The sequence below is a fragment of the Callorhinus ursinus genome, unplaced genomic scaffold (assembly GCF_003265705.2).
Source record: "Callorhinus ursinus isolate GAN/ISIS: 27379988/994484 unplaced genomic scaffold, GSC_fseal_2.0 scaffold14, whole genome shotgun sequence".
NCBI lineage: Eukaryota > Metazoa > Chordata > Mammalia > Carnivora > Otariidae > Callorhinus > Callorhinus ursinus.
This window is the reverse complement of record NW_027397076.1, coordinates 32,972,943-32,999,802: the sequence shown is the minus strand read 5'-3', so window position 1 is coordinate 32,999,802 and position 26,860 is coordinate 32,972,943. Positions and strand designations below refer to the sequence as shown.

Sequence of the window (26,860 nt, the reverse complement as noted above, 5' to 3'; positions counted from 1 at the left end):
TAACCATAAAATTCTCCCAGCAATGAATGTATTTCTGAGAGAACTATCAGGCACTTTGGAAAGTCTTATCCCACTAAATGGCTCTAGCATTTAGCAAAGTCAAAACTCCAGTTTAGTGATCGGCAACACTGAAAGCAACTTCTTTATGGAAATATTAGTGAGTCATTTCTTTAATATTTTTGTCAGGTACACAATCTGAAATTTTGCCTCGTTTTCTTGGTTTGAGGGTAGAATGGACATTCTCTAGAAAAACAATATTAAAAAAACTATTTACAAAGTGCTTGCTTCTCAGGGGAAGGGTGCTATATACCTTCAGAAATTAAAAAAGAAAGACTTAACTGGGACCCTTTTGTAACAATGATATGAGAGGAAGAAATATTTACCCATTTGACCTGATGTTTATTGGGTAAAGTTACATTTTAAGGGAATCAATATTGTAATAAGCTGTGTCCACTCTGTGTTAGTAAGTTTGGGTCTGCTCCACTTGGGTTTCAGAAATACTCCTTCTACTAATTAAATCACAGGCAGTAGTGACTTTACTAATTGGTAAACATATACTTAAATTCCCAAATATTTGAGAGCTGCCTTGTAGTAATTTTCAGAAGTACATAAACACCTCAATAAAATACATATAAGATTTAAAAAAGCCTTCCTTCTTTGAATCTTTCCTTGACTAATATTTTAGAGAAAGGTCTTAGCGATTCCTTGGTGGATGAACTCTTCATTTAGGTAGTGATTCTAAAACTTCTTGGGGTTCCAGGTCCCTCTGATAATCTCAGTGAGTTGAATCCATGGATTTTAGGTCAATAATCCTGAATTGCCAGATTAGTACCCTGAGGTCAGGGAAGTCTGGTGACCTGCTAAGAGCCACAGAGTACTTTTTGCCTGCCTGTATCATATTTCCTGATTCTGTGAAAACAAACTAACAGATCCCAACTCCTCAACTCTTAAAATGCATACAGCCAGATACATATGGACAGCAAGAGCATGGAGATTTAAAATCAGAGCAGAAAAAAGTAACTTGAACAGAATGTGGCATTTCCCTTGGTCTGTTGCTAACGGCCCACATACAACATGCTTAAAAAAAAAAAAAATCCCACCCTGGCACTTCTTTTCATCATCATTTAAAAATGATTCAAATGGACCTTTAGAATGTATGGCACTAGGGATGTATCCCATCTGGGGATAAACAGAAAAGAGCTTCATTGAGCAGGGCTGTGTTTTCAGTGGTTGTCAGACTAAAGTTGATGTGTATTCCATCTCTTCTGTTTGGTCATGCTTTTAAAGCCAAACACAATATTTTAGTTGTATATTCTCAGGACTACGAAGCCAGGAGCATTTAACATTCCTTTTTGTAAGAAAATAATTATGGACATGATTTTTAAAATGCCTTCAGGATTTGAAGATGTGAAAGAAACATGTAAAAAGGAATTATTTCTTTTTATTCTTTATTTTCTCTTTATTCTTCATTTTTTTTTTGACCCTGAAGTCCATCCCACTTTGTTCTATTAAAAACTAGAGAGTCCTGCCTCTTAGTTATTACCTCTGGGGTGGCTGTTTTCTGAATATTGTTCCAATTCAGGTTTTTCACACAAATCCTAAGGTTTGCATATCCCATATACTCATATACACTCTGCACTATAAAACTTGAATAAACTTAGAAGTCCATAACCAGCCAACAGTCTATGACCTGTTTTGATGCTCCTGCTATCAGCAAAACTTCATCTTGATAACTGTCCCAAAAAAAGTTTAAACAATTTTCCTGATAACACTAAAAACTGCAAAAAAGTAATGACGGTTGGGTGAAGTGAAAAACTGATCAATCATGGAATGTATTTGTTCACTGCTGTAGTTAGTTCCCAGTGATGGGGCTCACTCAGATCCTCAGCTTTTCTCAGTCTCAAGTTTTTGGCTCTGGATGTTACACTGAATGTAGGCATTAGATTTTAATCATTTCCCCAATCTAAAAACAGAAATTGTTCATTGGGGGAAAAGACGTCTTTTATTTAAACCTTACTTCTGGGGGATTCTAATGCTTCATTGCTAACCCTTATTTTCGTACAGCACACCTGGACTCATCACACAATATATGTAGTCAGGCTTTGGAGAATTTGTTTCAATTTACATACAATCCTCCAAATCCTCTGGCGAGCCTGATGTGAAATGTGATACAGCCACGACTCCCCAGCAGGATCTTCCTTTGCTCTCGGTGTTAATAGCCAAAGACTCCAAGGATCCCTCCCGGGAGGCGCGGTAAGGCTAAGGAGTCGGGGCGGGGCGGGGGGGGGGGGGGGGGAAAGGGAGATTGCCGGGCTGGCTGCGCTGAAGATTTACAATGTACTTCTTGCAGGCGGCTCAGCAACCCCCTCTGTGGCTGTGGGTGTCTGGTGTGACAGAGCGGAGAAAAGCTCTCTAATCTCCCAGTGCCTGCCTCTGCCGCTCAGCCGCTCCCCTCCCTCCCGTCTTCCCTGCCTCCTTGCGCACTCTCTCGCTCTCTCCTTTGCCTTTCTCCGGGAGTTTCAGTCCCTGAACGCAGTCAGAGTAGCCTTGGCAATCCGGACCTGGAGACTGTGTGTACACACACGGGCACACACACGCACACACACGCACACGCACTCGCACACACGCACTCCGGCTCTCCCCACGGGGATACAGAGCAAACCCGGAGCATCATCTACCTGAAGGGGATGGCCCGACAGGACACTTCTTGCTCACTTGTCATCTCCGGAGGTCAGAGCAACGTCGGAACGAGGGAGGCTCGCTGTCCGGTCTGCAACCTCACGCCGTTTGCCGCCACCGCTGCTTAAAGTGTCCAGGGTGGAGGAGACGGCTTTTTCAGGGCAGATTCCCGGCGCAGCTCTGCGGCCCTGGGACTTCGCCCGCCTGGTTCACCCCGCTCTCTTCTTCCCCGGCCAGCCTCTCGCCCCCCGCTGCGGAGTGCATGGCTCGGGTGCCTCCTCTGCTGCTGCTGCCGCCGCCGCCGCTGCGAGCACATCCCACCCAGAGGACTGAACGCCACCGCTGGAGTGGGGAGAGAAAGCGGAAGCCCTAACTTCCCTCTTCACCGCTCCCTGTCCTTTCTAGCCGAGGACCGGTTGAAAGGCTCCCGCCGATAGCCAGGCGAGAGCTGGGCGCTGGGGAGGGCGAGCCGGGAGCCGCAGGCGCTCAAGGGGCGGAGGCAGCATGTGCCCCGGTGGCCCGCGCGGGCCGGAGAAGTAGCGCGCGGTGGGGCGAGCGAGAAGCTCCCTAAGTTGGGCGCGTCCCAGAGCTCGCCGCCCCGCGCCTCGGCCGCCAGTGTCCGGAGAGAGGCGGGGCTGATGGGGGGCGCCGAGGTTGCTGTCGCCTGCGGCTAGAACCCGTCTTAAAGGAACCTGGGCCGGCGTCTCCAGGGTCCCAGCTGGCGTCGCGCCCTCGGCCCGCGTGCGCTCTCTGATGCCTGCGCTGGCGGTGGCCCGGGTGGCCCGCCCGCGGGGGGTGCCGGAGGGGGCGGGGGAGGAGGAGGAGGCTGTGTGATGGCCCTGGACGGCGAGCGGGGGGAGCAAGAGGAGGAGAAGAAAAAGAAGAAGAAGAAAAAGAAGAGGAAGAAGAAGAAGGAGGAGGAGGGGGCTGAGAAGAGCAGCTCACCCTTCGCGGCCACCATGGGGGAGAACGACGCCGCGCTCCGGGCCGGCGGCAGGGGGCTTTCGGACCCGTGGACGGACTCCGTGGGGGTGCGACCCCGCACTACCGAGCGCCACATCACGGTGCACAAGCGGCTCGTGCTGGCCTTCGCCGTGTCCATCGTGGCGTTGCTCGCGGTCACCATGCTCGCGGTGTTGCTCAGCTTGCGCTTCGACGAGTGTGGAGCTAGCACAGCGCCGGGCGCCGACGGCGGTCTCGCCGGCTTCCCAGCGCGCGGGGGCAACGGGAGCCTTCCGGGTTCCGCCCGGCGCAACCACCAGGCTGGCGGGGACTCCTCGCAGCCCGAGGCAGGCGGGGAGGCCACCCCTGGGACCCCGTCCGCCCAGCCGCCGTCGGAGGAGGAGCGGGAGCAGTGGCAGCCGTGGACGCAGCTGCGCCTGTCGGGCCACCTCAAGCCGCTGCACTACAATCTAATGCTCACCGCTTTCATGGAGAACTTCACCTTCTCCGGCGAGGTCAACGTGGAGATCGCGTGCCGGAACGCCACCCGCTACGTCGTGCTGCACGCCTCCCGGGTGGCGGTCGAGAAGGTGCAGGTGGCCGAGGACCGGGTGGCCGGGGCTGTCCCGGTGGCCGGTTTTTTCCTCTACCCGCAAACCCAGGTCTTGGTGGTGGTGCTGAATAGGACCCTGGACGCGCAGAGGAATTACAACCTGAAGATCATCTACAACGCCCTGATCGAGAACGAGCTCTTGGGCTTCTTCCGCAGCTCCTACGTGCTCCACGGGGAGAGAAGGTACGGAGGGAGGCGGTGCCCGGCACCGCCCCACCCAGCCAGGCTGCTCGAACGGCTGGGCGGCCGGCGACCCGGGGGACCGGGCTGGCTTCCCAGACCAAAAAGCGAGGGATGGGTGAAGGAAGCGAAGGTGGGGTAGGACCATCACCCAGAACCCTTGGGGTCGGCCAGATGCCCGGGCTTTCTCTGCTGCCGACTCCACACACTCACCAGCGCCGAACGGTGAATACCACCCCCTCCTCTAGTCTGGAACTCCCTCGCGCCAAAGTTCCTTAGCCAGCATGGCGCAAAACAATTTTTAAAGGGTAGTGTGAAATCTGAGCGATGCCAGGGTGACATCAAAACCCTGCCAAGATACCGTCGAGGGAAAATACTCGTGAGGGCCAAAGGCCAGGGCTGTGGCACGTCCAGATAAGATGGCAGTGCAGGGCAAAATCCACCCCCCAACCCCACCCAACATGCCCATCTCGACTGTTACCTGGCAGGCACGGAGCAGAGAGTGAGCTTTGGCTGCATGAAGTTTTCCAAAACTGGAAGTTGAGATTCGGAGCAGTACGAGCAGGTCCAGGTGACAGACTTGGGGAGGGCGACAGGGGTCCGGGGGAGGCTGCCCTGGCTAATGCCAAGGAGAAATGTCCTTGCAGGTGCTGCCAGCTCTCTTGACACAAACACAGAGTGACTCTAGTTTTTTGCTGTTTTTCTTGAGTTACTGCCTCTGGAAATAACTCTAGTGGTGAAAAGAGTTCGGAAAGCTAGCCCTCAGTCTCAAATGCCTTGTTAATGAGTGCCTTTGATGCTTTTTAGATTTGGGCAGTATTTTCTTTTTTGTTTTTCTCCGAGAGGCTGTGGGGCTTTTCACCACTTGTTTAGAGTTCAGATTTCGTAGTCAAAGAGAAGTGGGTTCAAATCCCAGATGCAGCACTAGCTGTGGTGAAGGCTTGAAGACGCTGATGAATCTAAGTAACCAGCTCCTGACAATGATTATCTAGTGCTTATCCAGCAAAGTATATTAACTTAGTCCCACAAGAACCCTACGTGGAAGGTGCTATCCACACTTCCTATTTTACAGATAGGGAAATGGAGGCACAGAGAAGTCAAGTAATTTGTCACACAGTGAGCTGACAAAGCAGGGATTTAGACCCAAGCGGTTTGGCTCCAGAGCCCATACTTTTAGTTTTAACTTGGTGACAATAATAGTACTACTATTATTGTGTCCATGAGTAAATGCATTGAAAAGCACTTAACCCTATACCTGGCATATAGAGTGTCCTCTATAAATATAAGCTGTTATGAGTGTCCTGTGATAGTCAGCACTCAAGCGTATTACTGAATGAATAAAAAAGTGATTTTTACTTTTTGCACTAATCCATTGCATTTAAAATGACTTTGATTAATTGACTATAGGGCCAGCAAACAACCTAAATGAAGTTAAAAAAGAAATTGACAACCTTAGAAGTAGAGGCAGGTTGGAGATTAGCAGTGATGCCCCTGACAGAGCCTCTCCTGTTCTCAAATGATTTTCACAACAGCAGAAAACTGGGGCTCAGAGCAGCCCCAGGTACCTGAGATCAGTCCCAGGTGCCTGAGATCAGCAGGCTTGTCAGTAGAGAGGTGAGACTCAAACTTTGGTTTTCTGATGGACCAAGGCTTATGGTGGCTGGAAACTCCCAGAAGTTGTTATTGTATAGGAGGCTGGGAAATTTCAGTGCGTTATGGGAGAACACAAAAGTTTTATTATTTATAGAGTGCTATGAAGCAACCTCAGATCAATTTTCCAAAGTTTCAGTAGTTGTATGGTAATTAAGGCCTCCTATAAGTGAATGTATATTCATTTTCAAACTCCTAAGATCAGATGTGGATAATTTAAACCCTCTTCCACCACTGCCTTTAACATATTCTAAACAATACAGAATAAATACATTTTTTAAAACCCACCATCATATCAAATATGGGGGAAAAGGCGTAGAAGGCAAATTTGCATGTTGTGTTTGGAAACAAGCTTATATCAAAATGTCAATAGTGGGAGTTGCATATCACTGATAAATCTTGCTCTGGTGAAATAAATACTTCCAACAAATCCTGTGTTTTGAGCCATGCCAAAATATATTTGTTGGAATTGAGCTTGTTTTGGTCAGTGCATTCAAATTAACAGGACTCTTAAAAAGACCAGATGTTTTTGCTTGACCTGTAACTGTTTTCTTGTACCCCTAGTGCATATTTGTGTTCAAACTCTCTCCTTCAGTTTTCTCCCAGAGATGTAAATGACTTGGTTGAAAGTTTAATCTAGAGCACATGTGGCTGTATTCTGCATCCCAATAGAAAATCTGGATTCAATATTTCTGGAGCTTGTCAGGATGGTTTTGTTTCTAAACAGCATCTTAGAGAAAGTCCTCGTTTCTCTTTGTTTTTTCTCCCCTTCATTACCGGAATGAATATGATAACTTCTTGAGTGTTTCTAACTGGAGTTGATATGGCAAAGGAAATCTCTGTTCACAATTATGTGACCATTACATCTATTAAATCTTTTTTTTTTTTTTGATTGTTGTCATTACTATGACTACTGGGAGAATTTTTTAAACATACCAATGTCAGGAACTCAGCCAGGTGTGGACTTTGGTGATGATTTCGTCCCCCAAATGCTCTGTAATTTGATATTTTAAAGCACTTTCCAAGAGGACATAGATGCAAATTCTAAATTTTCATTTGATTAATGATTAAATATCATGGTCTTTAGTTAGTTGTAGTTTTTGTCAGGTTAATTATTGGATAATCTTTGTAATAAAAATAAATATTTATTCTGCCAATGGGGAGTCACAGCGAGCAACTGGAAATATTTAAAAGAGCACTACTACAATTCAGTCCACCTTACTTAGCCTATATGGAGACAACTCATTAATACCCAGGAGTCAATCTGATTCTTTGGTTTACTTCTCGGAGGTCTGAGAGAAAGAATTTGGGTGAGGGCAGGAAAATTAGATTTCACTGTTGCTATATACCTATGACCCTTGGAAGGTTTTATTCCCCCGCTAGGCATTGGATGGGACCTGGTTTTGTCCTACAGAGAACGCTGACCTTTTCTGGTTCCCATACTGCACTGGAGAAAGGTAGAGGACAAACTCTCCCCTGAAACCCTAGGCTCCTCTACTTTCAGTTGATAGTTCGGGTAATGGAACATTCACCACTAGTTGAATATTGCAAATAAATAAATTCTCTTGAATTTGAAATGTTTACACACAGCAGTAAATTATCTCCATTGGGCAGAACACATACTCATTTTTTCCTCAAGTTGGTGCAGAGCAGGCAGATAAAAAGGGTGTGTATTTATGCCATAGTATCCTATAGTAGAATATACTTGCTTAGAATTAGGTATATGTTCATTTACCTGAAGTAATTGCTGCTTTCGGGTAACCAGATGGCAAGCATACCCATGTTCAAAGTAGGGTACCTTAATTTAGAACCAGATGGTTGGATTGAAGGAGGAAATTTACTCAAAGTAAATGAATATTCTATCCACTTTCAAAAGGGAGACAGTTTTTTTTTTTTTTTTTGACAAACTTTGGGTCTATAACATGCCACAGTTACAGAAGACAAAATAAAAATGGGTGGTCTTTTTCCATGAAGATTATTTTAAAGAGAAACCATGATCTCCAAATAGAATGGGAAAATAACATTGTGGTTCTCAGAGAATTGCAAAAAACTCTCTTGCAAAAATCTTGTGGAGCATCTTGTGGAGAGAACAGAGGATTTTATGGATAGGCATTTGATTTTCTGTGGTATTAGTGTACATGGTTTGATGCCTTGTACTTTCCTGGACTGAATTAATAATCATGATATTTAATAAAAACTTGAAAACCACCACATGGCTTTTATATTGAAAGCAGCCTCATTTCTCTCATTCACTCTGGTGAGGAGATACCTTTATATGAGCAAGTTAGAGTTTATGTCTTTTTGCTCCTCTATAGAAGGCTCTGAACAGAAAAATCTGTAAGAACCGGTTGTTTCTGTGAAAACTTTTTAATAGAATTCCTTAATGAACTTAGCTCATTGTTTTCCTGTCAGGCACACGTAACCATATGGCCAAAGTCCCATGCTGGATTTTGGTCACAATTCAGAATGTCACCAGTAAACTAAATCTAGAAAATATTTTTAAAAAGCTTTGATCAGTTAATAATGAATAATGACTCATTTAGGTAGGAAAATCCATACAACTGGTGTTTGTCTTGCCATGTTTTCCATGATGCCATCTGATTTGATTACCCTGGATAGTAATACAATATACACTTCCTCTCAAAGAGTTAAATTATTTTGCCTGTGTTTTTATGTATATAAAGTACTCTAAATCCTAAACAGGGCCTATCTGCTCTGGATCTCTTTCAAACAAAGGTGGACCTGTGACTGGTTCTCTGGTATTTGTTTGGTTTGCAAAGCATGTTTATTTCCTCAAACCAGTTCTTGCCACTGGGTATGGGGATGGGCTTGAGGCAGTAGTACCGGGTGTGGTTTAGGTTTGTTGAGGATGGGGACACTTGTCCATGTGATGACAAGAATCAGACTCCGTTCTTTAAGCACAGCTTCAAAGAATGATATAAAAGGAGCAAGGAAGAAATGATGGATCTTTAATACATGAACATTTTGCAGTTTGTAAGGAAGGGTGTTCCTCTTTACCCCATGCTCATTCTCCCACCAGCCAGCAATGACAATCATCATCATTGTCAAAATCACCCACTTCCTTTTACTTATTTGTCTGTCCTTTATGTGCTTTCAGATTTGCAACAGTGGCTGGGTTCCTCCAGAGTTTTTCAAAGTCGCATATCATCCTGCTTTTTGCCACTAGAGAGTGGATGCTCTTTCCAGCAAGTAGAATCTCACTCACTACATAGAAATTGGGAGAATATAAAGATGAAAGATTACCCCCCCCCAATCTTCTCAGTTTCCTGGCCAATCTGGAATGATTTCACATGGCTACAATGTATGGTGGTGTTGGGAATAAGATTGGCAAGATTGGGTGGGGCTGAAGTGGGGTGAGGGGGCCCCAGCTCACCCCTCCTGTCTTCCCTGCTTCTGAATAAATGAGTGGCTGCGTGGTATAATGAGCTCTAGCACTGGTTTTCCAGGGATGAGTTGAATTGATTCCTCCCAGTGTAGACCTGTGTTCACTTGCAGGATGAAGTTGTAGTTTAATTATTCAGATCTTTCCCTGTGGCCACACAACTGAAAAAAAAAAATCAGAGGATGGGTAGAAAAAGAATGAAGTTTAAAAATTACCACTACTGGTTACTTTTCATCTCTTTTAAGAATAGGTTTAGGCTGCTTTTGGTTGTATTGCTGGATGGAAGAGCATGTGTATGCTTGGTGTGTTCAGGGACTCTGGATCCAGGCTGCCTGGGTTCATGACCTGACTCTGCCACTTACTAGCTCTATGACCCTGGCCAAATTTCCTAATTGTTCTGTGTCTGGTATCCTTATCTGGAAAATGGGGATAACGATACTCTGTTTCATAGGGTTCTTGTGAGGATCACGAGTTAAGTAATAAAGCACTTAGAGCCATGTCTGACAATTGGTAAGCTCTTTTGTGGGTATTAATATTATATTATTCCATGGCTGGATTTCTACTATTTGCATTGGTACAAGGTCATATAGGGTCAATATTCTTGCCTTGGGGTTTTTCCCTACTAGCAAGACAGTGGGAACAATGGTCACCATGGACATTCCTTCCATTGCTCTTTGGTTTGCTCCCCTAAGCAAAGTTCAAAAGTCAGAAATGAGGAAGCAGAGCCTCTCCACCCTGAAGAGAGTGAAGAGAAGCACTGTGGTTTTGCACAGCAAGAGAAACCCATGCTTGGTCCAGGCACTGAGAGCTGAAGAGGGCCGAGAGAGCGGGAAGAGAGTGTGAAACAAAGGGAACGTACAACTTTCTAATTATGGTCCTGCTCTCTGTCAACAGTGAGAATAGCAGAGACCAGTGACTGAAGGGTTGGGGGAGGGGGTGCCTTCCTTGTTACTGGAAGGCAGTGTGACAAATAGAAAAACCCCATGTACCAAAGGAAAGGCACACTAGTCATCTGCTATTATTGTTCCCAAGACTTTGAGTTCTGACAGTAGCGGTACTTCATAATACTTACATCATGCCTTGCCTCCTTCCAATATTAAACAAATGACTCTCAGACACTAGTTTGTTTATTCTTATGAGAACCTAATATTCTGGCCTGCAAAGGTAATTTTAGTGCATTCATAATACTCTTCATCAATGGTGATCAAACCACTCAGGACTCATTTTTGATAAGAGTATTTAGTACATAAATAGGAAAACAATTATGAATATTGTGCTCTGTTTTTGTAACACGATTATTCACACATGCACCACTTCCTACATACATATTGCTGGCATTATTGCATTATGTTTTTAGTTTACTAGAATGGTTATTTAAAAAAAATAGATTACACGCTTGCTTATAGCACTGAATATTCAGCAGGAGTACTTTTCTTCTGAAATGGCAGAGGTTTAATGACTCACTGAAGTACATAAAAACACACAGTCTAAACAACGACCCATTTTGGCTTAAAATGTTTTGTCATTGAGTAATAATTTGCATTTTGATTAACAACCTTAACTTTAAATGGGACATGTGTAACTTCCGTGACCTTGTAACTAAGTCCATCTCCTGCAAACAGTGGAATAGTAACTAGATGTTCCATTGGAACTTTTCTTTAGATCTTGGGAGTTTTTATTAACAGTTGCAACACCAGGCAAATTGCAATTGCGATAGAAGGAAGCTCAAAGATCATTTTTCAATGCTGTATGTGTGGTATGCTTAGGTGTGGTCCAGATGGAAACCTCTCAAATTGGGCATGCCGTTTGTGAGGTTCTCTTGGTTTGGCTGGGTTCCACAGCGAAAAGTCATGAATCAATCTGAATACTAACAGTGACATGCAAATGTTGGTTTCCTCTGCGTATTTTAACTTTACAAAAAGGCAAACTGAAAATAATGGAACAGAAATTGCTTTGATTCACATACAGTAATTTGTTGGCAATATCAGCCAACGTTAATGCATTACTTCTGCTGGATCTTATCATAATGACTTGACACAAGTAGCTTGCCTAGTGAACTTCCGCAGAAATAAGAAGAAATCAATTCTCTGTATCCTTCAGAGGCAACACAGAGCTTTACGCTCTCCTTCTTAGCTCAACCAAAATGTCAAATAGGCAAGTTGTTAAGAAATAAAGTAATTTATTTTAGATAGAAGAGAATTAAAATACATGTATATTATTTATATTTCTCTAGTTATGCTAAAGTGACATTCTTGGAATGACACTTCTAGGATGTCACTTTTGGAAATGGCATTTTTCATGGTAATAGATTCATTAAAAGATAAAAATGATTTTGTTTAAAAAAAGCAGGAGAAAAACAGAAAACGAAATACTTGTCCCTATTACCTTTTGCCTCCTGCTGTTTTATATTACTTCTAGCTGCATTTACATATGTATCTCGTATCCATACTGTATATTGTTTTCTATTTTTAATTAATTTTTTTGTATTTCTTCTATCTGGTGTCCTGCTACCACCTCTGACTTACTTCGAATTTACTCAAATCCCAAATTTATTATTTTCTCCTCCAAATCACCTTGTTTAGAGGCCTCTTTGATGTTTTTAATGACATTAAACAGAAAAGAAGTCGCACTTCCACCAAGTTGAAGGCAATCCTAACATACATACGATGAAGACAGAATGATATTTTTGAAACCCAACAGACACTGTTGCCTGTTGAGGGGACAGAGGCTTGAACTAGGTCTCTGTTAGACAGGGGGCTATTGAGGGTGAGAGACATGTTAGAGATGGACCGGCAATGCTGAGACTTGATAAAGCCAGAATCTGTGAGAAGACAGACAGCACACTCACTTATTAAGTGAGTCAACACTTTTTAAAGTGTTTATTTCTGTGCTACCTGGATTCTGCCTCATTTCTTCATCTGCTTCTGACCTTTAAAATACTACCCAGGCTTTAAGACAAATTCTTACACTTCTTCCTTTGTGAAGCCTCTTCTGTTCCTAAGGCAGGTGGTTCTCAACAGGGTAAATTGCCCGCCCACCCCCCCACCTTTGGTTGTCACAGCTGGGGTGGAAAGTGCTGCTGGTACCTAGTGGTAGAGGCCCTGGGATGTTGCTACACATCCTACAGGATACAGGTCAGCCCCCAACAAAGAATAATTATCCAACTTAAAATGTCAGTAGTGCAGAGATTGAGAAGCCTTGCTTCAGGAGAATGTCATGCCTTTGTACACTTTCCTTTTTTGTCATGGCTTTTTATAGAATACCTGCTGGGGTATTTGTTTAATTTCTTTCATTAGAGTATAAACTGTTTGAGGGAAGGAAGCATATATACTTTTCTTTTTCTCCTCGGTGTTTGAACACTCAAGAATGATGATTAAGAGAAACAAATGCATAATAGAGCTTGTAGTAAAAAAACTATTTAGCAGTAGTGTAATTTAATATTTAAAAACATCTCGTCAAACTCAGGGAATATTTTATTTCTCAATTTTGTTCAGTTATAGAATCTCAAGCTTGGAAAAGACCTAAAAAAGTAATCTAGTCCAACTGCTCTTCGTCACCAAGGGACTTCTTCTGATTTCCTAAATACTGAAATTGAAATTCAGTTGCAATCGTTCTCAGTTGCCAGACTGTGAAATTGGTATTTCCTCATTTAGACAATATCAGAATATATGGTGGCCCTCTGTGCATAGATATATACTGTGTGTGTGAATTCATTAAGAATATTAATTGCAGAAAAAGGTACTAGATGGTCTTTATATTCCTTTCAACCCTGAGAATCAGTGATTTAAACTGCTAGCTTTACTAACATATTTACTTACTGTGTAAGGCAAAAAGAGAGTACACAATATGATTCTTCTGCATAAATATTTGGTTTATGAATTTCTCATTAACCCAGGGGCATTTAATCTTCTATATCTAATAAATTCCTACCCATTAATTACTTAATGCCAAGGACACCTTTGATTTTTACTTAATGATTAGTACATTCTATTTACAACCCTTCTGTTGAATTCTTGCAGAACTTTCCCCCAAATTATTAGTTGTCTACCTTATCATGACCTTAAGGACAAAAAAGGTTATATCTTTTTTTATTATTATTTTAAAAAATTTTAAAATTTATTATGTTATGTTAATCACCATACATTACATCATTAGTTTTGGATGTAGTGTTCCATGATTCATTGTTTGTATATAACACCCAGTGCTCCATTCAATACGTGCCCTCTTTAATACCCATCACCAGGCTAACCCATCCCCCACCCCCTCCCCTCTAGAACCCTCAGTTTGTTTCTCAGAGTCCATAGAAAAAAGGTTATATCTTAAAAAAAAAAAATCCTACCATGTACCTAATATAGTGGAAAGCTCATACACAGCAGACAATGTCTGTCAGTGGTGGAACTGGAGTTCTCAGACACTTGAAAGTTAAAAAGAAGTCAATCAGAGAAAGACATGTATCATATGACCTCACTGATATGAGGAATTCTTAATCTCAGGAAACAAACTGAGTGTTACGGGAGTGGTTGGGGGTGGGGGGGTGGGGTGGCTGGGTGATAGACATTGGGGAGGGTATCTGCTACGGTGAGCACTGTGAATTGTGCAAGACTGTTGAATCACAGATCTGTACTTCTGAAACAAATAACGCAACATATTTTAAGAAAAAAGAAAAAGAAGAAGATAACAGGAGAGGAAGAATGAAGGGGAGTAAGTCAGAGGGGGAGACGAACCATGAGAGATGATGGACTCTGAAAAACAAACTGAGGGTTCTAGAGGGGAGGAGGGTAGGGGGATGGGTTAGCCTGGTGATAGGTATTAAAGAGGGCACATTCTGCATGGAGCACTGGGTGTTATGAACAAACAATGAATCATGGAACACTACATCAAAAACTAATGATGGAATATATGGTGATTAACATAACAATAAAAAATAAAAAAAAGAACACTTGTTACTCATATATGGAATCCTGTAGGTAACTTTTAAACAGCTCAGGAAAGAAATATCAAGCTCAGTGGACATTTCAATTAATAAGATGGAAAGATGAGATTCAAAAACATTATGGAAGACAAAGGCATGTGAAGAGCAAATTGTAAATGGGTACATTTTAACTAAAAGGTACTGACATTTCATTAAACAAAACGATATTACTATCGATAGAAAATCATAAGGAAAAATATTATCATGTACTGGCATTTTTGGAAAGAACTTTTATTACCAATAGTCGAATTAAAACATTGTTTATAAGTTATGGCTAAAGATTATTTTACCACTCTTAAAATATAATTAATTGTTACTCAGATGCAGAAAATGTGACTTCTAGACCCAGCTTTGTACTAATTGCCAGTGTAACTTTGGACAAATCACTTAATCCTACTGGAATTCCTTTTTCATTTTAGAAATTTATGAGAGCTGGACAGTTTGTTTCTAAGATTGCTTCCAACTTTAATCTTATATTTGTCTGAAGATTTGTAGTTAAAACTTCTTTCCCATATATTATATCATTTTATCATCTCGACAGCTTTGGAAGGAAAGTGTAGAAAGCATTATTATTTTCCTTTTACTAATGAAAAAATAGGCTCAAGCTGTTACCCAAGCCTGGTAGGTAGCAACCCAGTACTGTTTCTAAGATAACTCCCCAAAATTCTATTTCTGAGAGTATGTATACAGTTAATCTTTTAAAATGTCTTATTCTTATCTATTTCAAAATTAACTTTCAAAAAAGTAGACTCTCAAGGATAAATGTAAGCGTCATAATGTTAAAAAGGTATAAACATTTACATCTGATGGTTTGAGCCAGGGATAGCCAATAAGATTCAATGCACATGTCAACTCCTGTTGATTGCTAGTAGCTGCCTGAAGTGTTATGCTGAGAATAATTCTGAGGCCAAGTTTGGGCTCAGTGGGAAAGTGTGCCATGTTAGATTAACCAGGAACATTGTGGATGATGGAGAGGGGAGTGGTGGCAGAACTACTTTTGGGGGAGAGTCTTTTAAAGAAATGACTTCAGTACTTAGTAATGTTTTATGAAGGGTCTGATATTGACTTGCCTTATATTGAGTTTTGTAACTAGTATTATCAGAAAAGTTTAATTGATTTGTATCATGCATGTTTTCATAAGTAATGGTTTCTTTTTCAAGTTAAAAGAGTGTCCTTAAAGTTAGTTTGAGTATTTCTATTTGTAACCATCACTGTGAAAGAATGTAGAGGTTGCTTCTAGTTAGTTTTAATGAAATGCAACTTTGCAGCTTGATCTGAAAACTTGAGCGCATTAAATGTACTTTATATAGATATATACACACATATGCACATCAACATGTTTATTATATAGATATTTATTATACAAATTTGCATGTATTATATTTGGTATATATATTTGGTATTATATTATATATGGCATTAACATATATAATCTGGTGTTATATATGGTATTAACATAATAATACCATAGTTATAGTTTATGTAATAAATATATATTATGAGTTGTAAAAACGAATAGTCTCTGGATTATTCAATATAAACATGTGTTAAACCACTCCAAGAAAGATTAAAGACATTGTGAATCAGTGGCTGCCATTTATTAACTGCCTGATGGTTGCTCTTCATCTTTCACGGTGATACATGCTTTATATCCTCTTTACCCACTAAGCTTTACAGTACTTTTTAAAAGTTAGGCTTGATTATTTCCTTTCCAGCAATGAAAACCTAAACCTTAGGGAAATTTAGTAATCTTCCAAGATGATACGGCTGAGAATGTTGTAAAGCCAGAATTTAGGCCAACTTTTGTCAGGTTTCAAAGTCTGTAACAAAATCAGATCGTGCCTAGCTGAAATTTGAAGGTTCAGATGTTTCCCACTGGTGGTCTATATTCTACATATATCTGAGGACAACTTTTGGATTTTAGTTTCACTGTCTTAACTTGTACACCATTAGAGGAGAAAATAGGGGCATACCAAAAAGGAGAACTGTTACTCTCCAGTATTTGCCAATGGGATGCCAATGAGTTGTTTTTCTGTAAAGTGTAATGTTTTGTCTAATAAACACTGGTCTGGGTTTAGAGAATTTCCTTTAAATTGAGATAAAAAATGTCCCTGAATAATTTTTATCATAGGGGAAGTGTATATGAATTATACTTTCATGCTATTCATGCACTTAAGTTTGGTTCAGAAAACAGTACCTTGTGATTTGGCAAAGTATATTATTTTATCAGCAGAAGCATGTAAAATGGTCATAACTTAACTGAAGCCATAAATGCAATTGAGAATGTCATTTTCTTTTTTCCAGATTCCTTGGTGTTACTCAGTTTTCGCCTACACATGCCAGAAAGGCATTTCCTTGTTTTGATGAGCCCATCTACAAGGCTACTTTCAAAATTAGCATCAAGCATCAAGCAACCTATTTATCTTTATCCAATATGCCAGTGGAAACTTCCGTGTTTGAGGAAGATGGATGGGTGACGGATCACTTTTCACAGACCCCTCTCATGTCTACATATTATTTAGCCTGGGCAATCTGCAACTTCACATTCAGAGAAACTACTACCAAGAGTGGGGTTGCAGTAAGTATTTTAAACTTAAATATATTTTTAGATAATGTACACACTGTATAGTAATCTGATACCTGGATTAACACTGAATCATTTTTATCTTCTTCCGGTCTTATATAGCTAAATTCTTTTGTTAACCCTTGGGGGGCGGGAAATTATCTTCCTGGTTTCTAGAGTCAAAGAGGACTGTCTTTTCCATACCCAGGCTTCTTGTCCCTTCCGCCACCTCCTCCACCCCCACCTTATCTGTCCCTCTTCATCTTCTGAGTATTCCTGAAACAACTGTTGTCTGCTTTGGGAAATTGCTTTTTATTTATATGACTGGGAAAGCTGCTTCTTTTTATTGTGAAGTATTTCAAATATCCAGAAAATGTAAAGAATAATATAATAAACTTCACAAGCCTACTAGCCAGCTCTAGAGAATCTAAACGTTTTATCATCTTTGCTCTAGTCTAACTGAGTTTTTGAGAAAGTAAAACATATTGGATAGAGTTGAAGCCCTCTGTGTGCACCTGCCTGATCTCATTGCCTTGCCTCCTCCTTTAGAGATAACTACTGTCCTGAGTTTGATGTTTGCTATTTCTATGCATATTATCACACAATTATCAAGTATGTGTATATGTATATTTCTACAATAGATGCCATGCTTTAAAATTTCATATAAGTGGTTTGTATTATAGATATCATTCTTTAAGTTATTTTTATTTCATTTTAATTTTTGGTTAAAATTATGTTTTTGTGGTTTATCTGAATAGAATGGGTTGAGCGAAGATATCAGAATCTGTCATCCTCCTATAGATAAACATTTTAATTTTTCTGATTAACAGCAACGCTCAGTGAACGTTTTTGTCCATGAGTTCTGCCAATGTACTAGAATTTCTGTAGGGTTGTAAAGCTTCTTTTAGCCCGTAACACCCAAGTGTATAGAAATATGTTTTTAGGGGAGCATGACATATGGGAAGCCTAGAGAAGTCATGCTCTGCATTTAATTTATTATAAGAGTCAATTGGACTTTCTGTGATAACTATCATTTGTGACAGCAAGGTTCTTTTTTTATTTTTTGCAAGAGTGACAGCAAGGTCCTAAGCATTTTTTGTATGCTATTGTATTGCACTAGTCAGGCTAGGTCAGGCCATGCTGAGTTAACAACTTCCTCCTCATTTCAATGGCTTACACAATACATATGCATCTATTTTAATTTTTATGTTGCCCCTAAAGCAAGGTATTATGATTCTGTTTTTTCCAGATGAATAAAGTAAATTGAGGTTTAAAGACCCAGAGTCAAAAAGTAAACAAGTGGTAGAGCTGCAAGACAAACTTTTATTAGTCTGATCCCAAATTTTGGGCTTTCCTGCCATGTGCCCTGGGAACTCTGTTTTGTCTTTTTAGCTGTATGTCTGTAAAAGAATTCAAGTAATGATTCTCCCTATCCGGTGGAAATTGTATTCGAACGCAACAAAAGGAGTTAATAGAAACCTATATTCTTGTTCTGTAGAAAGTTCATAGGTCTATAACAACCTAAATTTTGAAAAATAGGTTTGGATATATAAATTTTCTCAGTGTTACTTTCAATTTCAATCACTGTGGAGCCTATTTAAAAAGTAAAATCTGCCTCCATAAAAAATTAATGCCATTATTGAAGAGCTGTGTATAGTGAATTAATCTACATAGTCATTAAAATTAGGTCCTAAATCCTGGCTTTAGAGGGCCAGAAGACATTTTGCTCTTCTGGACTTGTACTCATTTGATATGTTGAGTTCCTCTGATGTTTGTTGATGTCTCCTATGGATACTTGAAGGCTGTACATTTGGACGACACACAGAAAAGGAACACCAAGACATCTCATTTACCTTGACGTCTTCAAAAGTTGATGGCTGGCTTGCTGTGCATCAGCTTGCAGCATAGGGCACACTGGAACTGTTTTTTCTAGTATGTTTTCTTTAAAGCATCTTAAAAGTGTTCTCAGCCCTACACAATTAAGCTTGTTGCTAAGTGACCCATATTTAAAACCAGACACACTCTAATTATTTAAGATGTGACTTTTATTAGAGTTAAGAATCCAAGTAATTAGTAAACATTTTAAAATTCCTGCTTAATAATTTTTATGTAGAAAGATACAACATGCTACCAGAGAACGTCAAAAGGTCAGCAGAAATAAAATTTTAGATTGTATAATCTAAAAATGCTAAGGATAACAAAAAGGAAAACAAAATTGCCCCTGGGAGCCCTTATTTATCAACAGTGGAAATACACTTTAAAACCTGGCTCTTTTTTTTTTTTTTTGGTCACCCCTTGGATCTCCCATCTATTTTTATTTTCATTGCATTTCATTTGCATTTATTACTGGGGAGGAGGACACGGGAATCACATTTCTGAACTCTTAACAGCCGAAGGGAGTGGAAGTTTAGCTTTAGGATCTTGGGGTGGGACAGTCATGTGAAATCCAGGTGGTCATTTTGGATTAGAAGCTGATGCGGTTTTCTTTGAGATCTGAGAGTATAACTAGAGTAGCATCTAAATAATTTACAGCTGAATCGTAACAGTGCCTCAAGTGTGTGTATTTGAAGCATCGTCATTTACTTCTCAAGTTTTCTACACTTTGCAAGGCACTATTCTAAGTAATTAGAAAGGTAAAAAACTTTAAGTCCTTCTAGTAGAGTGATTGCATGTGCATCTTTCCAATGGAATCCAAGCTGGTAGACATATTTTGTTTACCCATCCCTAAAAGGCTTAATATTTTTGTAATTAATGGTCAATATTTAGAAATTGAGAGATTAAACATAAAATTATTTATTTCTGGCTTCTCTTGAAAAATGGGAAGATCTTGGGTTCACATTCCCACTTGGCAATAATTGTTCATTCATTTATTCCTTCAGCAAATATTTATTGATTGAGTGTCAGGTATTGTTCTGGGCTCTGGTGATATAGCAGCAAACAAAGCAACAAGGTTTCTATTCTCAGGGAACTTACATTCTAATGAGGAGAGAGTGACAATAAACAAATAAATGTATATCAGGTGGTAATATTTGCTATGAAGAAAATCAGTGTGCTGTAGCTGGATGGTGACTAACCCATTTATATGAAGCATTTGCTTCCTAGTGTAACCTAATTCAGACCACTTTTTTCTTTTGCACCATGTCAACTTCACTGCTGTGTATTACTTGCTTTCTTTCTGTAAGTGTTTGAATTTTCAACCCTTGTCTAGGGACATAATTCAAGAGGGTAGCCAAGGAATATGCATCAGAAAAGCAATGAATTCACTAATTGTGTCTTAGTGATACTGGCATTCACTAATTGTGAAATGAAAGTTGTAGAAAATCAAGACCGTTTAGAAGAGGGAGAAATTGCTAAGGCTGGAGTCTAATGATATGCTTCATGGAGGAGATGGGACTTAATATGACACTGAATGATGGTTTGGTCTTAGAAAAGCAGATGATGTGTACATATAATCCTTGGTGGGAAATGTTACTAAGAAAAGACAAAGAGTTGGGATATCTACAGGATATCTATGGGATATAGTGTATGGTTATTATGATCATAAACATCATCACTTCTGCTGCATTCTAGTGGTTACAAGTAAGTCACTAAGGATGGTTCTCATTTGCTGGAGGAAGGCATATATCCCACCTCTTGATAGGGAGTGTGAGAGAATTTGTGGACATGTTTTCAAATCAGTACATCTTCTCTCGGGCCACAAATTATTTACATTCATCTCATGTACAAAATATACTCACCAGTAGGTCTCACTGCATTATAACATCAGACTGAAGTCTGAGATCCAGGATCTCACCATCAAATTTAGGTCTTGGTGTAGATGAGACTATTTGGGTTTTGTTTCTTGAACATGGTTTCTCTTGCTCTGAAGACCTGTTATCTATCTTCTCTCCCCCAATAGACAATGGCGAGATGAGAATATGATTGTTTCAATAGGATTTTCCATTCAAGAATGGAGAAAATGGGAGGACATAGCAGTCACTGGCCCGTAGCAGTTCTGAAATCCAACTGGGCACATGTTGGCAATTTTAAAATTATGAGTTAGTGCTGTTCCCTGTGAGTTGTCCTTCCTGGTACTTGGCCCCATCATTTGGCCTCTTAGTTTTGCCTTTTAACACATCTTATCTTTTGTAATTAAAAATTAGTTTGTGTCTGCAATTGAATAGCTTTCTCAGCTTGCTTCCTGTCAATAAAAAATTAGGGGTCCAAAGGCTTATTTATTTATTTATTTATTTTGTATTGACTCTGTTGCTTTAAGTCAAAACAGGTATAATTTTTTTTAAAAGATCTTATTAATTTAAGAGTGAGCAAGTGAGAGAGAGAGCATGGTTGGGGTGAGAGGCAGAAGGAGAAGCAGACTCCCCACTGATCAGGGAACCTGACTTGGGACTCGATCCTGGGACCCCAGAATCATGACCTGAGCCAAAGGCAGACACTTAACTGACTGAGATGCTAACCCAGGAGCACCCAGGTATAATTATTTTTTTAAAAAACTTGACCTTTTTGTGTATCAAGTTATATCCATTCCATTAGACAAAACTAAACCATGGGTCTCTTTAATATGAGCCTTTGTCTACTGTGAGGCTTTGTAAAGTAATGCTCATAACACTCTTAGATGCTCTGTTACTGAACAGAGAAGGTTTATAAGGCACCACCTTAATGTCTTTAGAAAACCTCTTGTCTGTTTGAAAAGGTTTGAAGGGCATCATTTTAAAAGTGTCTGAAGTCTTAACAGTTCCTGAAGTTGAGTCCTTGGCTTCATCTTTAGAACATCTTTTCCTGATAGTGACCTATATTTTTCCTCCCTGAGTCCAGTTTCTTACTTTGAGAATCTCTTACCTTCTGGAGAGGCTGAGAAGGAGAAGAATTTAATTTCAAGCTCAGTAAGTCCTATTCCAAATTTTGCTTGGCAACTGGACAGTTTGTTCTTAAATTCATCTCTCCTGTTTTGGATTTTTTATGGCCAGAGAGAAGGTGTTGGTGTCACTTTCCGTATTCTACTTGAAAGTCTTCTGAGCTAAGGAAGTACAGTTTAATATTTATATTTCTTATTTTCCATAACATTACAGGCAGCAGGGTTGCCAGACTTGTTTTTACTATGTGACAGAGGACCCCTTTCCTTCAGCTTCCAATACCATGTACCTTAACATCCTTCATGCTGTCAGCAACAGCTTCCTTAAAGCCCATAAAGCTTCTGATACAGGATCCCCTCAAGGATTGTTTACTGTCACCCACAGTTCAGTCCCAAAACCAAAGTCCTTTGCTATGGCAGTGCCCTACTCCCAGGTACTAAAATTGGTCCCTGTTGATCTTGCTAAATTAGAAACCACTTTGAAACTTAGCAATAAAGAAATAACTATTTCTTATGGTTGTAGATTCTGTGCATCCTGAGAATGGGCAGTACAGAGCAGGGGAGGACTCTGCTCTACAATGTCTTAGGTGGAAGGGTTACAGCAGGAGTGACTCGACAGCTGGGGGCCAGAATCATCTGGGGGCATCTTCATTAAGTGTCTTTACTTGATGTTGGCTGTTTCTGGCCTCTTAGTTGGGGCTCTTAATGGAGCGTCTACCCGTGGTCTCTCCATGTGGCCTGAGCTACCTTGCAGCATGGTGGCCTAAAGTTGTTAAACTCATTACTGGTGCTTCAGGCCTCCAGAGGTGAGTGTACCAAGGGATTTACACTGCCTGTTCACTTCATTATAAATGGTTACATAGATTGTATTAGTCCGCATCTTTTTTTCTCTCCCTTTCTTTTAGCAAGGAATTGCTAGCTCACCCAGCTTAAGAAGTTAAACAGTATCACTTTTAATGTACTGTATTAGTAACAAACTTAGGTTGGCCCAGAGTCTGGCAAAGGGAATGTAGACCCCATCTTTCAATGAGAATAGTGTCAAAGATTTTGCAGACTCATTTGAAACCATCACAGTTGCTACATATATTATAGGAGATTATATTAATAAAATCATAAGCACAGTACCTGACACGTTGTTCTCACTCTGATGCTGGCAATTAAATTGATAATATATTCAGAAATCCTAGAAGGGAGTAAGGATATATAAGTTTGGAGAGGTAGATGGAAACTAGATTGTGAAAGAGCTTGACGCCTGGCTAAGTTTTAAGATTTTGTTCAGTTACAATAAGAGCCACTGAAAATTTAAAAGCTGGAGTCATGACATGTATAATTTTTATAATCTGCCTGAGAAAAGCATGGAAAATATGTGGGGATGAGGAGAGTGGGGTTAGGGGCCCATTTACCGAAGAAACTCTGGACTAAAGTAGTTATAGTATAAATGGATAAGGTAGCATAGATATAAAAGGCATTTTATTTTATTATATTTTTTTATTTTTAAAGATTTTACTTATTTGTCAGAGAGAGAGAGAGAGAGAGAGAGAAAGCACAAGCAGGGGGAGTGGCAGGCAGAGGGAAAACCAGGCTCCTTGCTGAGCAAGGAACCCCATGTGGGACTTGATTCCAGGACCCCGGGATCATGACCTGAGCCGAAAAGCAGACACTTAACTGACTGAGCCACCCAGGCATCCCTATAAAAGGCATTTTAAAGGAAGAATTGGTAGGACTTGGTGAGGGACAAAGATAGTAATAAGTAAACATTGGGGAAGCAGAAGAGCAAGGAGTCAAGAACGTGATATAATAGAATGTTTCTGTCCTCCAGATTCACTATGCATTCTGAATTGACTATCACAACCAATGAGGGTTTTCATTTTTGTTGGCCAGTCTCTTGGATGCACAGTCTAATACTGCCCAAGTGAAAGGAAAATTTATTAGGAAGGTATTAGGATATCTCAAGGCATCCCAGGTCAGAGACAGACCTGGGGCATGGAGTCCTGTGAGAAACTTGGGAATCCTATGGCAAGTCTTCATCAGCACTTCTGCTTTGCTTACTCACTGTGGACAGACTTCTGTTCTTTGATTCACATGGTGTAATATTGTCACCGAAAGTTCCCAAGTTTTGCATATTGCTATGGAAGACCCAAGAGGGAAAGTGAAATTTACAAACTCCCAAACTTATAGGGACTGTTATTGATTGCCCCTGTTTGGGTCACGTGATCATCTCTGGTCGCGGTGTCTAGACAGTACACTTGTGGAGTCATATCATAGGAACATGGCATCTTCTGCTTCACCTCATGGATGGGAGGGTATGTTGCAAAGAAGATGAGTTTCTAAAGAAGGCATGCTGGGAAAAATCTACTACAAGTACCACAAATGTATTTTTTAGTTTTATTGTGTGGACTGACTACAACAGGAGGGATATACAAAATTTATAGTAGTGATAAATATTACAAATACTCACACCCAGGAAAATACACATACACATACATGTGATACACATTTCTGATGCTAGAGTTCTAGTGATGATATTATATATACACACTTAAAACATGGGATCATTCCATGTAGTTTCCTACTGAAAATAATAGGTCTCATTTTAACAAGAGAAGTGCAAGTGTAGGTTAATATGATCTAAGCACATGTTCCAGTTTGAAAAAAATTCATGTTAATAGTAGGAGATCTTTTGTCATTAAACATTCTGTTTAGATTGCTTTACAAATATAATAAGTGTCCATCGAGAAAGAAAAATAGTAACAAAAGAGTTAGATTACAGTCAATTTAGGAATATAAATATAAGCTTCCTGATGACCCCAATAAGAGACAGTCCTCCACCTCTCTACTCCTAGACCGTTTTATAAACTCATCTCTTATAGTCATTATCTCACTGTTCATAGCCCTTTCTTGCTGGGCTCTTTGCCCCTCTAGACTGTGAATTCTTTGGACGCAGGTGCCATATCTTACTCATCTTTGTAAGATTCAGCACCTAGAAAATGATAGGTACTCAGTGGAAGTCCATTGAACATCTAAATGAGTGAATTCCCTTCAGAGAAGTCACAAGGCCAGGGGTTTTCCAAAACCTTTTGGTTAATATATGACATGAAAATTTGTGAAAAGTAAGTTTAACTTACATTGAAATATAAATAGCAAATGTTACAATACAGATATCATTTGTTTTTAGATACTCTGTAGGGACATGTAGGTGAAAAGTGTTGTTAAAGAGAGTTGAGTACTGAGGGGCAAAATTTTATTGCCAAACAGGGAACTGAATTCAGCACAGAGTCTAAGCTCTGGAGGATTTAGTATAGGGGAGGAGAAATGGGGTAGCTCTTAAATACTGAAGGACCAGGGATTGTCTCTGTCCTCTATCAGGAAAGCAAAGTTTCTGAGTGTTGTTGATTGATAGCTGGGCTTGCCAGTGAGGTGGACCTAGGCTGGCTGTCCCATGGGTGCCTGACTTGGGATTATAGCTCCCAGCTCATCTCTGCTGCATGAGAGTTATGCTTGAGCCAGGTTTGGGTCATCCAGTTGGGTCTGCAGTCTGTCAGCAAGTTATGTGGCCAGATCATGAGTTTATTGGAGGCATGGAGTTTGAGAACTTAAAAAGAAAAATAATTTAATTGATGAACCTCCTTAAATTTCGTTAGTGTGGTAGGAACAGAGCTGATAAGTTTTGCTAAGAAGTGAGTGTAGAGTGAAGAAATGCACACAGTGATTGTAGACTGTTTTTTAATAGTGCTAGTTATGGAAGGGATAAGAAAATACATCTATGCAGAGCCTCCTGCAGGTGATTTTTATATAAAAGAGAGCTGAATCTATCGGAAGAGAACCAAAAAGTTCCCAGACAGTAGCCAATGGCTGCTTGGTGTTTAATGGCTTCTCTCTGTAGGGGAAATGACCAAAACTGTTTTGTACCTTTCTATTTAAAGAACCCGGAAACAGGGATAGAGAAAACAGATGTGGGGAGATTCAGCCTGGGACACCGATGAGGCATGCCCGGCCAGTAGTCAAGAGGGTAACAGTAAAATAGTGATCATGAAAGCATTATTGAAATCATAGGCCGTGGTGTCCAGAGAGGCAATAAGGCAAGAAAATCCAGTGAGAGTGATATGCATGGAAAATGGATCGGAACAGTTGAAGAATAGAAGTTATTATGAAAATAAAAAGTAGGAGTGGAATGATAAAGGGAGTAAGGTGGAAAGATGATCTGGGATAGAGAGGGGGGTTTCAGATTTCAGGAGGGATTGAAGGAGTTTTAAGCCTGTTATGGCAAGGTTGGATGGATGAAGAGGATTGAAGATACAATCATAGAAGGAACAGAGAACTGTGGGGCCATTTTGGAACAAACATCAGAAACACCAAGGGGGATTCCTTGAGAATGTGCAAGAAAACTATACCAGGCTTCAAATTTTTGAAGTGTGAGTAACACCTAGAAGCCTAGATGTGGAAAAGGATTGGTGAAAGCCATGAGCTCCAAAAAAGTTTTTTTATGGAATTGGAGGAATAGTGGTGTAAAATCACCATTGAGGAGCTAGGAAAGTGTTCATGTCTCTCTCTCGCTCTGAGAGTGGATGAGAATAGATTTAAATAAAGATTAGAATGTGGGCTGAAGCGGTGGGTGTCTGGGGTTTGTGTAAAGAATAAGAGCTGTTGATAATAAGGATTACTTTCATAGAGGGCGGAATGGTAGACTGGAGGGACATGTTAACAGAAGAGGGAGTGAACTGAGTAGGCAGAATTTAGTTAATGGAGGAGCTTATAGAACTCTCTTGCCCCAAAGTTTCCATTGGGATGTTGGTGTAATGGAGTCTGCCTCAGCAAATATCCATCGCCTGATGGCTGGCCTGGGCTGATGGTGAATTCAGTGATGGATGATAATGGGTTTTGTTATACAATCCACAATTTATCAACTGTCCTGAGGTTTAAGAGTCTACATATTGAAGAGGCTAATAGAAGCTATAGGAAAAGCTTGAAGAAAAAAAACAAACTGACAAAACAGAATAATTTAGTCAGTG

At 40.4% G+C, this 26,860-nt stretch overlaps 1 protein-coding gene across 2 annotated transcripts in view; it reads left to right on the top strand.

Moving 5' to 3' along the window:
* Positions 1 to 2,188: 2,188 nt before the first annotated feature.
* TRHDE (thyrotropin releasing hormone degrading enzyme) overlaps positions 2,189 to 26,860 on the top strand; it is a 364,016-nt gene continuing 339,344 nt past the window's right edge. For both annotated transcript variants that reach the window (XM_073900656.1, XM_025883069.2), the window contains exons 1-2: positions 2,189 to 4,417; positions 16,744 to 17,017. In XM_073900656.1, the coding sequence (XP_073756757.1) occupies positions 3,513 to 4,417; positions 16,744 to 17,017 (1,179 nt within the window). In that variant the 5' untranslated portion in view covers positions 2,189 to 3,512. The remainder of the gene's footprint in view (positions 4,418 to 16,743; positions 17,018 to 26,860) is intronic.